The 16,446-nt window shown below is 41.9% G+C and overlaps 1 protein-coding gene across 3 annotated transcripts in view; it reads right to left on the reverse strand.

Moving 5' to 3' along the window:
- The window catches only part of LOC115167186 (tyrosine-protein kinase Fes/Fps), a 44,137-nt gene extending 28,068 nt beyond the window's left edge, over positions 1-16,069 (reverse strand). The window contains exons 1-5 of one of the 3 annotated variants that reach the window (XM_029721358.1): positions 15,732-16,069; positions 13,453-13,713; positions 11,774-11,947; positions 3,684-3,780; positions 3,233-3,416 (exon numbers count right to left, since the gene is read on the reverse strand). In XM_029721358.1, coding sequence (XP_029577218.1) covers positions 3,233-3,416; positions 3,684-3,780; positions 11,774-11,947; positions 13,453-13,677 — 680 coding nt within the window. In that variant the 5' untranslated portion in view covers positions 13,678-13,713; positions 15,732-16,069. Of the gene's footprint in view, positions 1-3,232; positions 3,417-3,683; positions 3,781-11,773; positions 11,948-13,452; positions 13,730-15,731 lie in introns of all 3 variants that reach the window. The other 2 variants (XM_029721359.1, XM_029721356.1) reach the window with 2 other exon arrangements.
- Positions 16,070-16,446: the final 377 nt, after the last annotated feature.

Consider the following 16,446-nt stretch of genomic DNA (forward strand, 5'->3'; position numbering starts at 1 on the left):
ACAGTTTGGGCCGCCTGACTCGTTGCGAACTAATTTGCCAGAATTTTACATAATTATGACATAACATTGAAGGTTGTGCAATGTAACAGCAATATTTAGGCTTATGGATGCCACCCGTTAGATAAAATACGGAACGGTTCCATATTTCACTGAAATAATAAACGTTTTGTTTTCGAAATGATAGTTTCCTATTTGACCATATTAATTACCTAAGGGTCGTATTTCTGTGTGTTTTTATATTATAATTAAGTCTATGATTTGATAGAGCAGTCTGACTGAGCAGTGGTATGCAGCAGCAGGTTTGTAAGCATTTATTCAAACAGCACTTTCCTGCATTTGCCAGCAGCCCTTCGCAAATGCTTCAAGCACTGCGCTGTTTATGACTTCAAGCCTATCAACTCCCAAGATTAGGCTGGCAATACTAAAGTACCTATTAGAACATCCAATAGTCAAAAGGTATATGAAATACAAATGGTATAGCGAGAAATAGTCCTATAATAACTACAACCTAAAACTTCTTACCTGGGAATATTGAAGACTCATGTTAAAAGGAACCACCAGCTTTCATATGTTCTCATGTTCTGAGCAAGGAACTTAAACGTTAGCTTTTTTACATGGCACATAGTGCACTTTTACTTTCTTCTCCAACACTTTGTTTTTGCATTATTTAAACCAAATTGAACATGTTTCATAATTTATTTGAGACTAAATTGATTTTATTGATATTATATTAAGTTAAAATAAAAGTGTTCATTGTTCATTCAGTATTGTTGTAATTGTCATTATTACAAATATATGTATATAAAAAAAGAAAAATACATTTTAAATACATTTTAAAAATTCGGTCGATTAATCGGCATCGGCTTTTTGGGCCTCCAATAAATCGGTATCGGCGCTGAAAAATCATAACCGGTCGACCTCTAAAACATACCCTCGTAAAACTGACCATCCTACCTATCCTTGACTTCGGCGATGTCATTTACAAAATAGCCTCCAACACTCTACTCAGCAAATTGGATGTAGTCTATCACAGTGCCATCCGTTTTGTCACCAAAGCCCCATATACTACCCACCACTGCGACCTGTATGCTCTCGTTGGCTGGCCCTCGCTACATATTCGTCACCAAACCCACTGGCTCCAGGTAATTTATAAGTCTTTGCTAGGTAAAGCCCCGCCTTATCTCAGCTCACTGGTCACCATAACAACACGCGCTCCAGCAGGTATATTTCACTGGTCATCCCCAAAGCCAACACCTCCTTTGGCCGCCTTTCCTTCCAGTTCTCTGCTGCCAATGACTGGAACGAATTGCAAAAATGACTGAAGCTGGAGACATATCTCCCTCACTAACTTTAAGCATCAGCAATCAGAGCAGCTTACCGATCACTCCATCTGTACACAGCCCATCTGTAAATAGCACACCCAACTACCTCATCTCCATATTGTTATTTATGTTTTTGCTCTTTTGCACCCCAGTATCTCTACTTGCACATCATCATCTGCACATCTATCACTCCAGTGTTAATGCTAAATAGTAATTATTTCGCCTCTATGGCCTATTTATTGCCTTACCTCCATAAACTTACTACATTTGCACACACTGTACATAGACTTTTTCTATTGTGTTATTGACTGTACATTTGTTTATGTGTAACTCTGTGTTGTTGTTTTTGTCGCACTGTTTTGTTTTATCTTGGCCAGGTGACAGTTGAAAATGAGAACCTGTTCTCAACTGGCCTACCTGGTTGAATAAAGGTGAAATATATATATTTTTTTTATTCAGAGACTTGTCCTGAAGCCACTCCTGTGTTGTCTTGGCTGTGTGCTTAGGGTCCTTGTCCTGTTGGATGGTGAACATTCACTCCAGTCTGAGGTCATGAGCGGTCTAGAGCAGGTTTTCATCAAGGATCTCTCTGTACTTTGCTCCGTTCATCTTTGCCTCGATCCAGACTAGTCACTCTGGCAGTGAAAAACATCCTCACAGCATGATGCTGCCACCACGCTTCACCGTAGGGATGGTGCCAGGTTTCTTCCAGACGTGACGCTTGGCATTCAGGCCAAAGAGTTCAATCTTGGTTTCATCAGACTAGAGAATATTGTTTCTCATGATCTGAGAGTCTTCAGGTGCCTTTTGGCAAACTCCAAACGGGTTGTCATGTGCCTTTTACTCAAGAGTGGCTTCCGGCTGGCCACTCTACCATAAAGGCCTAATTGGCGGAATGCTGCAGAGATGGTTGTCCTTCTGGAAGGTTCTCCAATCTCCACAGAGGAACTCTAGAGCTCTGTCAGAGTGACCATCGGGTTCTTAGACAACTCCCTGACCAAGGCTTTGACCCCCGATTGCTCAGTTTGGCCGGGCGGCCAGTTCTAGGAAGTCTTGGCGGTTCCGAACTTCTTCCATTTAAGAATGATGGAGGCAACTGTTCTTGGGGACCTTCAATGCTGCAGAAATGTTTTGGTACCCTTCCCCAGATCTGTGCCTCGACACAATCCTGTCTCAAAGCTCTACGGACAATTCCTTCGACCTCATGACTTCGTTTTTGCTCTGACATGCACTGTCAACTGTGGGAACTTATATAGACAGGTGTGTGCCTTTCCAAATCATGTCCAATCAATTGAATTTACCACAGGTGGACTCCAATCAAGTTGTAGAAACATCTCAAGGATGATCAATGGAAACAGGATGCAGCCGAGCTCAATTTTGAGTCTCATAGCAAAGGGTCTGAATACTTATCTAAATAAGGTATTTCTGTTTTTTGTTTTTAATGTGCAAAAATGTATAAAAACCTGTTTTCGCTTTGTCATTATGGGGTATTGTATGTAGATTGCTGAGGAAATTGTTTTTTTTAAAAACAATTTTAGAATAAGGCTGTAACGTAACAAAATATGGAAAAAGTCAAGGGGTCTGAATACTTTTCGAAGGCACTGTATATATAGTACAGGGCTGCAACAAAAGCCTGCACACTCTGTGGGTCTCCAGGGCCAGTATTGATTACATTATGTGTGTTTGGACAACAGCCTAAAACTATTATATCAAACTTCCCATGAGAGTGCTTGAAATCTTATCATCAAACGGGAAGGATATTAGGTGAGATACAAAACCATGCAGTGTAACGATGGGATGACCATAGAGTCAAAGTACTTCCCTACCGCGCTGTACACACAATATGATCATCACTGACTGGGAATTCACTGACAGAGTTGTGCTTTCCCCTCACACACACACACACTTACAGTACGAGTACCATCTCCTGCTGTAGGCTCTGTAGTGCCATGAGCAGGGCAGGTTGGGCCTGGCTGTAGTGGTGCTGATGGTACACCTGGGCTGCTCTGACTGACAGCACATACTCATTATGAAGCTCATGGAGCCTCAGAGTAGCCTTCACATAGCGCTCCCTCGCACGCTCACGTTCTTTATCTAAACAAACACAAGATATATATGTGTATCTTGTAGCAAAAAGTAGCAAAGAAGTGGTAAAACAATACACATGACAAATAGTCACTACTAATATGATCAACTGTGTTAATTTGGTGAATCATTAGGACAACAGTTGTCTAAACAGAACTACCAGGAGGTAATGATCATCTGTTGTCCAGAATGTAATCCTTTCAGCCAGTCAAAGTGAGAGTATCTCTGTGCTGTTTGGAGAAATGAGACGGAGCCAGACAGAGTGAGCTTCCCCACCTTTACTGGCCTCCTGGTACTTCCTCTTTGCCTGCGCTGCATCCCTCACCAGCTGTCTGTAGCTGGCCTTCAGCCTCTCCAGCTCTGTCTGGGTCACCTGACAAATGGAAAGGGTATATTAGTGTTACCTCATCCAAACAAGGTGCATAAATTGAAGAACAAATGGGATGCGTAGAGAGATATTCAGCCACTCTCTGAGAACAATGAGAGTCCTCAAATACATTTCTACAATACTCAAATACATTCCTCAAATACAGATCTAACCACACAGCACCGTCAGAGGGAAAGGAGGCGATCATAAATGTACTTAAAAAGGAGTGGAGGTGATACTGTACAAACAAGTGATACGGGTGTGGTTTGTTAAAAGCGGGAGTGCCTTCACAATGCAGGCTTTTGTTTGACCCCAGCTTTGACACCTCTGAGACAACACAGACAGACGAGAGAGAGCAGAAAGACCAGACAGGAAAGACCGGGACCTAGACCCTACAGGTCTGTATCCCAACACCTCTCAACTCAGAGGTAGAAGCACACAGAAAGTGGTTGGTGACATCAGAGAGGCCCTGGTAACAGAAACTGGTTTGACTGAAATTCTTTACCCTTAACATTTCCATTAAGCTACCATCTAAGGCAGTGGTCACCAACCTTTTCTGAGTCAAGATCACTTTGAGTCAAAATGCCTATGCAACATTAATCAATTAAAAACAGTTCTGTAGCAATGATGTTTCTGCAGTAGGCTATAGGCCTAATACATTATCACTGCATATTGGCTATGCTTGAATTGCCCTGCCAATTATGTTCTTCTCAGACAATTTTGAAATTATATTTTAAAAATGTAGGTATATGATCACACTGGGAATAGATCATTTGTTGTAGTACTTGTGAGGCAGAGCTGAGTGAGCATAATATATATATATTTATTTTTACTGGACTGATGGCCTGCATCTGATGTTCAGTCTGAGGGGAGGCAGGGAGCAGCGGTCCCTCCGCTGAGAAAAGAGGACAGTCTTCTAGCTGATGGCAAAACTCAAGTCACACTGCATTATTTCTGCCTCATGTACCAAGTCATGTTGTTATTCCTTTGACCAGAGAAAGAGAAATATTCCTCGATATTAAAAAAGACACAAGCCACTAATAATAACAACAATGCAAGCTTATCGAAAATTTGCTACAATCATTCATTGCAGCTGCAGTGCTGGTTGTAGCATGAGTGGAAGTAAAGAGAAAGTGCATTTTATGGCTTATAAAAGTGTTGAACAAAGTCCTGACAATGTTGAATAACAACTTAAACATGAACTTACTCATAAAAACAGTAGCTCTTTGCTGTATTAGTTTTACAATTTCACAGTATCAACTTTGCTATGACAATGACGGTGCACTTGATTTGCTCTCTAAGTTCGCCGGGTAGGCAGAGTTCTACCTTCCGACACATGAAATGGTTAAAAATGGGAACACTTTGCCTTCCCGGGACTGGGGCTGCCGAATGAAGTGCACCTACCGCCAACAGCATGAAACAAAAAACAAAACAAAATAAAAAATAGGAACAAGGCTTTATCGTAGTTTTATTTACAGAAATGTTTGGTGATCGACTAGGAATGCCTTGAGATCGACCAGTCGACTGCAATTGGCCGGTTGGTGACCACTGATCTAAGGTTAATTATAACTATTTTTTATTCATTTATTTTTTAGGAGTAGATCAGATTTATTATTGCAGATAGATTGTGGCTTCCATCAATGTAATTGTCTGCATCATTTCCAATCCCCCATATGTATATATACAGTTGAAGTCGGAAGTTTACATAAACAAGTTTTAATGACTCCAACCAAAGTGTTTCAACCACTCCACTTGTTAACAAACTATAGTTTTGGCAAGTCAGTTAGGACATCTACCTTGTGCATGACACAAGTAATGTTTCCAACAATTGTTTACAGACAGATTATTTATTTCACTGTATCACAATTCCAGTGGGTCAGAAGTTTACATTCACTAAGTTGACTGTGCCTATAAAATTCCAGAAAATGATGGCATGGCTTTAGAAGCTTCTGATAGGCTAATTGACATCATTTGAGTCAATTGGAGGTTTACCTGTGGATGTATTTCATGCCCTACCTTCAAACTCAGTGCCTCTTGGCTTGACATCATGGGAAAATCAAAAGAAATCAGCCAAGACCTCAGAAAAAAAACTGTAGACCTCCACAAGTCTGGTTCATCCTTGGGAACAATTTCCAAAGGCCTGAAGGTACCACGTTCATCTGTACAAACAATAGTACGCAAGTATAAACACCGTGGGACCACGCAGCCGTCATGCCGCTCAGGAAGGAGACGCGTTCTGTCTCCTAGAGATGCACTTTTCGCACCAAAGTACGTTCTAATCAATCCCAGAACAGCAAAGGACCTTGTGAAGATGCTGGAGGAAACAGGTACAAAAGTATTTATATCCACAGTAAAACGAGTCCTATATCGACATAACCTGAAAGGCCGCTCAGCAAGGAAGAAGCCAATGCTCCAAAACCGCCATTAAAAAGCCAGACTACGGTTTGCAACTGCACATGGGGACAAAGATCGTACTTTTTGGAGGAATGTCCTATGGTCTGATGAAACAAAAATAGAACTGTTTGGCCATAATTACTATCGATATGTTTGGAGGAAAAAGGGGGAGGCTTGCAAGCCAAAGAACACCATCCCAACCGTGAAGCACAGGGGTGGCAGCGTCATGTTATTGCTATATTGTATTTACTTTGCCACCATGGCCTTTTTTGCCTTTACCTCCCCTATCTCACCTCATTTGCTCACGTTGTATATAGACTTATTTTTGTACTGTATTATTGACTGTATGTTTGTTTTACTCCATGTGTAACTCTGTGTTGTTGTATGTGTCGAACTGCTTTGCTTTATCTTGGCCAGGTCACAATTGTAAATGAGAACTTGTTCTCAACTTGCCTACCTGGTTAAATAAAGGTTAAATAAATAAATAAAAATGTTGTGGGGGTGCTTTGCTGAAAGAGGGCCTGGTGCACTTCACAAAATAGATGGTATCATGAGGAAGGAAAATTGTGTGGATATATTGAAGCAACATCTCAAGACATCAGTGAAGAAGTTAAAGCTTGGTCGCAAATGTGTCTTCCAAATGGACAATGATCCCAAGCATACTTCCAAAGTTGTGGCAAAATGGCTTAAGGACAACAAAGTCAAGCTATTGGAGTGGCCATCACAAAGCCCTGACCTCAATCCCATAGAATATTTGTGGGCAGAACTGAAAAAGTGTGTACGAGTAAGGAGGCCTACAAAACCTGACTCAGTTACACCAGCTCTGTCAGGAGGAATGGGCCAAAATTCACCCAACTTATTGTGGGAAGCTTGTGGAGGGCTACCTGAAACATTTGATCCAAGTTAAACAATTTAAAGGCAATGCTGCCAAATACTAATTGAGTGTATGTAAACTTCTGACCCACTGGGAATGTGATGAAAAAAATAAAAGCTGAAATAAATCATTCTCTCTACTATTATTCTGACATTTCACATTCTTAAAATAAAGTGGTGATCCAAACTGACCAAAAACAGGGAATATTTATTAGGATTAAATGGCAGGAATTATGAAAAACTGAGTTTAAATGTATTTGGCTAAGGTGTATGTAAACTTCCGACTTTAACTGTATATATACACACACACACACATTTTCCCCCCCCATATATTTTCCTTTATTATTGTCCCTTAACTCTACCATCCCTTCCCTAATTGGAGTAAACGAATTAACAACAACACTTAGGCTTCTACATACTACCCCTCCTGTCTCAGCCCAGTAATTATGCTGCAATAGTTTGTGTCGGGGGGCTAGGGTCAGTCTGTTATATCTGGAGTATTTCTCCTGTCTTATCCGGTGTCCTGTGTGAATTTAAGTATTCCCCCCCCCCCCCCCCCCCCCCCACACACACACACACACACACACACACACACACAAACACACTCGCCCGCACCTGCTGTCTAACTCTGAATGATACACTATGAAAAGCAAACTGACATTTACTCTTGAGGTGTTGACCTGTTGCACCCTCTACACCCACTGTGATTATTATTATTACTTGACCCTGCTGGTCATCTATGAACATCTTGGCCACGTACTGTTATAATCTCCACCCGGCACAACCAGAAGAGGACAGGCCACCCCTCAGAGCCTGGTTCCTCTCTAGGTTTCTTCCTAGACTCCTGCCTTTCTAGGCTTTTTCCTAGCCACCGTGTTTCTACATCTGCATTTCTTGCTGTTTAGGATTTTAGGCTGGGTTTCTGTATAGCACTTTGTGACATAGGCTGATGTAAAAAGGGCTTTATAAATACATTTGATTAATTGATTGATTTACAGACACAGCATATTTTACAATAGTAATCTTTTGTTTGTTTTTAATCCCATCCTTCAACCACTCAACCCCTCCCATCTATCTCTGAACACCATCCAGTTTTGATTTATATTTGCCATATATTTTTCAACTGTGCTGTTTCACAAAAGTTCACAAAAGGTTAATTATACATTGCACTACCAAAGTGCAGAGGATATCTGCATGACGCCTGTGACTTGTTTGTAGTGCACTGTATAGGGTACTAAGGCAAATCCTGACCCAGGCAATGTACAAACTGCAACCCATAAACCTAACAATTCATTAAAGATTAACACATCATTTGCTCGCCGTAATAGGGTAATGATAGAAACCACGGAAAGGGCAAAAACTATTGTCATATTAAAGTCCCCGATGGCTTTTGCTCATCAAAATGCATTTGCTATGCAAGAGAAACTCTCAATTAGACAACAATGGCCAAACTCAGTTACAGCCCATTGGCTTTCATTTCAACTGAGTGCTGTCTGTTAATGAAGTTGCAATAACTGTGCAGCTCTGCATCTCAATGAGGAGTGCCTGCTGCATATCCACACTGGTGAAAAGAGAAGGCATTATGTTCACACATTTGTGGTTCTTTTAACTATTTCAAGCCCAAAGATTAAAACAGCTTTCTTTGCAACCTATGCCACGATCTTCAAATTAAGCACATCATATTACAGATATTAGTACAAGGTGACTGTCTGTTTTGACTGTTTGTTTCAGGTGATAACAGTATTTCTACGAAAGTTATGTAGGCACAATAAGCCTTAATAATAGTAATATTAATAGTCTTACAGTAATAGCCCTTTGTGAAACAGGGTTTTTGATCATTATCGTTTGTACATATCCTTTTTTTTATTTCACCTTTGTTTAACCAGGTAGGTCAGTAGAGAACAAGTTCTCATTTTCAACTGCGACCTGGGCACGATAAAGCAAAGCAGTGCAACAAAAACAACAACACAGAGTTACACATAAACAAACGTACAGTCAATAACACAATAGAAAAATCTATGTACAGTGTGTGCAAATGTAGAAGAGTAGGGAGGTAAGGCAATAAATAGGCCAATGATGCGAAATAATTAAAATTTAGCTTTAACACTGGAGTGATAGATGTGCAGATGCTGATGTGGAAGTAGAAATACTGGGGTGCAAAAGAGCAAGAGGATAAATAACAATATGGGGATGAGGTAGTTGGGTGTGCTATTTACCGATGGGCTGTGTACAGGTACGATGATCGGTAAGCTGCTTTGATTGCTGATGCTTAAAAAAAGAGAAGGAGATATAAGACTCCAGCTTCAGTGATTTTTGCAATTTGTTCCAGTCATTGGCAGCAGAGAACTGGAAGGAAAGGTGGCCAAAGGAAGTGTTGGATTTGGGGATGACCAGTGAAATATACCTGCTGGAGCGCGAGCTACGGGTGGGTGTTGCTATGGTGACCAGTGAGCTGAGATAAGGCGGGGCTTTACCTAGCAAAGACTTATAGGTGACCTGGAGCCAGTGGGCTTGGCGATGAATATGTAGTGCGGGCCAGCCAACGAGAGCATACAGGTCGCAGTGGTGGGTAGCATATGGGGCTTTGATGACAAAACGGATGGCACTGTGATAGACTGCATCCAGTTTACTGAGTAGAGCGTTGGAGGCTGTGATTGGTAGGATGGTCAGTTTTACAAGGGTATGTTTGGCAGCATGAGTGAGGAGGCTTTGTTGCGAAATAGGAAGCCGATTCTAGATTTAATTTTGGATTGGAGATGTTTAATGTGAGTCTGGAAGGAGAGTTTACAGTCTAACCAGACACCTAGGTATTTGTAGTTGTCCACATATTCGAAGTCAGAACCGTCCAGAGTAGTGATGCTAGTCGGGCGGGCAACAATCGGTTGAAGAGCATGCATTAATTTTATTAGCATTTAAAAGTAGTTGGAGGCCACGGAAGTAGTGTTGTATGGCATTGAAGCTAATTTGGAGGTTTGTTAACACTGTGTCCAAAGAAGGGCCAGAAGTATACAGAATGGTGTCGTCTGCGTAGAGGTGGATCAGAGAATCACCAGCAGCAAGAGCGACATCACTGATATATAAAGAGAAAAGAGTTGGCCCGAGAATTGAACCCTGTGGCACCCCCATAGAGACTGCCAGAGGTCCGTAAAACAGGCCCTCCGATTTGACACACTGAACTCTACCTGAGAAGTAGTTGGTGAACCAGGCGAGGCAGTCATTGAGAAACCAAGGCTATTGAGTCTGCCGATAAGAATGCAGTGATTGACAGAGTCGAAAGCCTTGGCCAGGTCGATGAAGACGGCTGCACAGTATTGTCTTTAATCGATGGCGGTTATGATATCGTTTAGGATTTTGATCATGGCTGAGGTGCACCCATCACCAGCTCGGAAACCAGATTGCATAGTGGAGAAGGTACGGTGGGATTCAAAATGGTCTGTGATCTGTTTGTTAACTTGGCTTTCGGAGATTTTAGAAAGGCAGGGCAGGATGGATATAGGTCTGTAACAGTTTGGGTCTAGAGTGTCTCCCCCTTTGAAGAGGGGGATGAACGCGGCAGCTTTCCAATCTTTGGGAATCTCAGACGATACGAAAGAACAGGTTGAACAGGTTACTAATAGGGGTTGCAACAATTTCGGCGGATCATTTTAGAAAGAGAGGGACCAGATTTTCTAGGCCAGCTTATTGGTAAAGATCCAGATTTTGCAGCTGTTTCAGAACATCAGCTGTCTGGATTTGGGTGAAAGAGAAGCCGGGGGGGGGCGCTTGGGCAAGTAGCTGCAGGGGGTGCAGAGCTGTTGGCCGGGGTAGCCAGGTGGAAAGCACGGCCAGCCGTAGAAAAATGCTTTTTGAAATTCTCGATTATCGTATATTTATCGGTGGTGACAGTGTTTCCTAGCCTCAGTGCAGTGGGCAGCTGGGAGGAAGTGCTCTTATTCTCCATGGACTTTACAGTGTCCCAAAACTTTTTGGAATTAGTGCTACAGGAAGCAAATTTCTGTTTGAAAAAGCTAGCCTTTGCTTTCCTAACTGACAGAGTATATTGTTTCCTGACTTCCCTGAAGAATTTCATATCGCGGAAGCTATTCAATGCTAATGCAGAACACCACAGGATGTTTTTGTGCTAATCAAGGGCAGTCAAGTCTGGGGTGAACCAAGGTCTATATCTGTTCTTAGTTCTACATTTTTTGAATGGGGCATGCTTATTTTAAGATGGAGAGGAAAGCACTTTTGAAGAGCAACCAGGCAATCCTCTACTGACGGGATGAGGTAAATATCTTTCAAGGATACCCGGGCCAGGTCGGTTAGAAAGGCCTGCTCGCTGAAGTGTTTAGAGATGTATACTGTCTCTAAAATAGAGTGTTAACCAAAGAAACTATCAGAACTCATAACAAAAATACCAGATACAGTATGAGCTACAAACAAGACTCAGAAATAGCACCACAAATTTGTGTGATTTTTTTCAACACTGTTGGCTACTGCATATTTCTCAACACAAGCATATAACTGAAATCCAGCATGTGAAAGTGGAAGATACTTCCAATTTCGAAAGCAAACTGACAAGGTGTTTAGTGGAGGACTACAAAGTGCCTGGTAATATTTATCAGGGGAAATTGAGTATTACAGAGTGATATGTTAATCTGTTTTTGTGGGTGCGTGCAGTCGTGTGTGTGTGTGTGTGTGTGTGTGTGTGTGTGTGTGTGTGTGTGTGTGTGTGTGTGTGTGTGTGTCTGACCCTGCTGAGCTCCTGGCTGAGCTGGCTCCACTGCTCTCCGTAGGTCTTCCTGAGCTGCTGCTTGTCTCTGATCAGCAGGGTCAGTTTGCTGAGAGGCCCAACCTGCAGGTCCTCAGACTGCCGCCGCATCACAGCACTCAAACTCTCCGTCTGAGCCACCAGCACACCCCACGACTGAAAGAGGAAGGAGGGTAGAGAGAGCGAAAGAGACAGGGAGAGACTGAATGAATAAAGAGAATACTCTGCGTATCGCCATCTACTGATCAAACGTAATGGTCAATCATCAATAATGTTTGAAAGGTCATGTCCACATTGCAGCTGGATGTGGTCTAATGTCTAAACCAGTGAGCTTGCTAAAACCCACTGATATAGTGTAGGGATCATTCCATTTGATTTCAATCAATTTTTGACCGCACCCCTTTTGATTTGAATGAAACTTCCCATTCATATTTGCTCATGGTTGAAGTAAGTGGTCAGGAAGGGACTTAATGGACCGGAATGCAAAAACATTTAGGAGTTAGAGGTACTCAAAGGTGACCCATTTTGCCTACCCCACCCTACCATGAGACATACTGTACATGTCTTAATCACTGGAAAAGATAAATGGTTGAGTTTGACATCATTTAAAAAATTAAACAGGGTTGTCAAACAAAAAAGAATGTCCTTTTTTATCCTTTAATGTCAATTACCTACAAATGAGTAAACTCCGTTTTTTTTGTTTCGCCTTATGTTGTAGCTTAGACCCTATTTTACATAATTTGAGAGGTTTATATTGTTCCCGCCAATGGTTGAGACGCAGTATACTTTTGAATACAGTGTGGGTGTCATATCAATCATAAAAATATATGGACATATCCCAGACCACTGCAATTTAGCTGGTACCTCATTGAAATGTAATATACATTTTTACTTCCAATTACTTCCACAAAGATGGCAACTGACCCACCCACCGTCGAATGTCAACTTAAATAGGAATGGCTAGAGGCGTCACTGTAGTCCCTGGTTCGAATCCAGGCTGCATCACATCCGGCTGTGATTGGGAGTCCCACAGGGCGGTACAATTGGCCCAGCGTCGCCCGGGTTTGGCTGGGGTAGGCCATCATTGTAAATAAGAATTTGTTCTAAACAGACTTGCCTAGTTAAATAAATAAAATAAAAAATGAAATAGGTTTCCTATGGAAGATTGACAGTATAATTTCAAACAACTGTCACCCACCCTGTACTCACGAACATGCTGTGTATCAACCGATGCCAGGCTCAACACAAAAACATCAGATGATGTAAAATAGGGTCTAAGCTACAACATATGTGAAAATTGTAAAATAAATCTGAGTTCACGCGTTAAATAATTGATGTTAAAGGTTAAAAATAATGTTTTATTAAAAATAGTTTTTTTTCAAGAAATAATAAAATAATGACAACCCTGTTTGTAAGCTTTTAAATGATATGAAACCCAACCGTTTATCTTTTCCAGTGACGAAGACATGGATGTCTCATTGTGGGGTATGCAAAATGGGTCAACATTGAGCACTTCTATCTTCTAAATGTTTTGGCATTCAGGTCCAAAAAGTTACTTTCTGACCACTTCTATGATGGGCAAATATGTATAGAAAGTTTCATTCAAATTAAAAGAGGTGCGGTCAACAAGAAAAAAAATGTCAAATGGACCCATAGAGTACCTGATTGAGCTGGCTGATGTAGTCCGGTCCTCCCCCAGGCTGGGGCCCCTCCAGTTTCTCAACCATGGCAGCCATCTGGTGCAGCTGAACAGAGAACTCCCGGTCGCTCTTGGACCGCTGGCTCATCCACTTCTTCATCACCTCCATCAGATGCAGCTCTGAGTCCTGCAGCTGCATCAGGGCCGCGTGGGCCTGGGGACACCACAGGTCCTCCCCAAACCCCATCAGATATGCACCCAGAGCAGTGGGAACCCAGTCAAACTGTAGACAGTAGACACTGGAGTGGATGTGAGAATAAATCACACACACACACACACGTGACCTGGCTAATAAGGTGCAGGAAGAAAATAAAAACTGAATGAAAATGCATGGGATTTATCCTCAGTCTAGACTCTGAACTTTGGGTGTACCTTCTTTACTGGACTGTAGAGTCAGGTGAATTAGTTAAACTTGTGAGGCAAGGTGTATAAATAATACCAAAACTACACAACTGATTCTTTAAACAAGTTGTGGCATGTGGAGGGTTTCACTTCTGGATGACTTATTTTCAAGGGAGAAAAAAGTTAGGCGGCACTTCCTCTTGAAATACAGAACCGATGAGAAGTGTGACACGACTCTAAACTGTTTATTGGTTTTAGTATAATTTTACTAAGTGAGTTGTTATACTATTACAGAGAAGAACAGTATAATAAGTTAGATTTGAGGCTTAATATAATGCAGCCTACTGTGGAACTCTGGCATCATCCATAACCACTCTCCTTTGCTCCTTTGCCAAGATAATCCATCCACCTGACTGGTGTGGCATATCAAGGAAGCTGATTAAAGCGCATGATGTTTACACACATGAACTTTGTGCCAGGGACAAAAAAGGCCACTCTTAAATGTGCCGTTTTCTCACACAACCCAATGCCACAGATCTCTTAAGTTGAGAGAGCGTGCAACTGGCATGCTGACTGCAGGAATGTCCAGCAGAGCTGTAGCCAGAGAACTGAATGTTCATGTATCTACCATAAGCCGCCTCCAACGTAATTTTAGAGAATTTGACAGTAAGTCCAACTGGCCTCACAACCGCAGACCATGTGTATGGTGTCGTGTGAGTGAGTGTAACAGTATAGCTTCCGTCCCTCTCCTCGCCCCAACCTGGGCTTGAATCAGGGACCCTCTGCACACATCAACAACTGACACCCACGAAGTATCGTTACCCATCGTGCCACAAAAGCCACGGCCCTTGCAGAGCAAGGGGAACAACTCCTTCAGGTCTCAGAGCGAGTGACGTCACCGATTGAAACGCTATTAGCGCGCACCACCGCTAACTAACTAGCCATTTCACATCGGTTACATGAGCAGTTTGCTGATGTCAACTGTGTTTACAGAGTGCCCCATGGTTGCGGTGGGGTTATGGTATGGGCAGGCATAAGCTATGAACAACAAACACAAATGTATTTTATCAATGGAAAATTTGAATGCACAGAGGTCCTGTGACGGGATCCTGAGGCCCATTGTCATGGAATTTATCCTCTGCCATCACCTCATGTTTCAGCATGATAATGTACGTCACCATGTCACAAGGATCTGTACTCAATTACTGGAAGCTGAAAATGTCCCAGTTCTTCCACGGCCTGCATACTGACAAGACATGTCACCGAATTGAGCATGTTTGGGATGCTCTGGAGCGATGTGTATGACAGCATGTTCCAGTTCCAGCCAATATCCAGCAACTTCACACAGCCATTGAAGAGTGGGACAACATTCCACAGGCCACAATCAACAGCCTGATCAACTCTATGTGAATGAGATGTATCCCAATGCATGAGGAAAATTATGGTCACACCAGATACTGACTGGTTTTCTGATCCACGCCCCTTTTTTTAAGGTATCTGTGATTAAGAGATGCATATCTGTATTCCCAGTCATGTGAAATCCATATATTAGGTTCTAATTTATTTATTTCAGTTGACTGATTTCCTTATATAAACTCTAACTGGGTAAAATCTTTGAAATTGTTGCATTTATATATTTGTTCTGTGTAAATAAAGCAGGGATGAGTAATGTGTTGACGAAACCTTCAATTGAACATGTAAAACCCGCCCTGCTGAGTTTACCTTGATTCGATCACACAAAATCCTTTATCTAACTTCATAGGGAGATGTGCATGTGTAGCTAGCTGTTGAATCCGATACAAATGGTATCATTATCAATAGCCCATGTCGGAGTTAAATAATAGTATACTGTAGTGTAGCTTACTATGAGTTTACGTCGTCTGAAAAAAATATTCTCACCTCAGGTTATTGCAAGCAGTCCACTCCGACGTTTCAAGTATTTATAGCATATGTAGGCTATGACGATTCTTATCGAGGATGAATTAATTGTGCCGACAGAAACTGTTACAGTGTGGTAGTATTGTTATCACTGGTCTGGCACGGCGACCATACTCGCATCAGAAACATAAAAGCAGGAAGCCAGCGCTGTCCTATCAAAGCCGGACTGACTGGGGAAGTGAGTGACTGCGTCCTCTTCGGGACGGAAGGCTTGGTACAGCCCTGGTTTTAATGTCTATGGGTACAGCACGGTTCAATAACATAACAGCTCATTAACTGGGTGGATTAACGGGGAAAATAATTGCGGTAAGCAGGTGACTAAATTGGAACACAACATTAGCTTGAGCAGCGGTTGGCCTACAGTACTTGCCCTAGCGACATTCATGATCCAAAATTATACTTTCTGAAAATGCTGTATAACACCTGCCACATACATAACACCAACCTACAGCACAATGAAATGTATAAGTATGAAATGTACATGCATAGGAATGCACCACCACAGTGTGAGTCATAATACCCATAAAACCTAGCGGGAAAACAGGGAAATTGTTCCAATCGTTTTCTTACATATATTTTCCCCATCGGGAATTTTAGAAACACAAAAAATAAGGTCTGTGGATCGCGTAGGCTTACCCTGGCGTGACGTTTTGATAACAGTGTAAATCTCTCTAGG

The sequence above is a fragment of the Salmo trutta genome, chromosome 29, assembly GCF_901001165.1.
Source record: "Salmo trutta chromosome 29, fSalTru1.1, whole genome shotgun sequence".
Lineage (NCBI taxonomy): Eukaryota > Metazoa > Chordata > Actinopteri > Salmoniformes > Salmonidae > Salmo > Salmo trutta.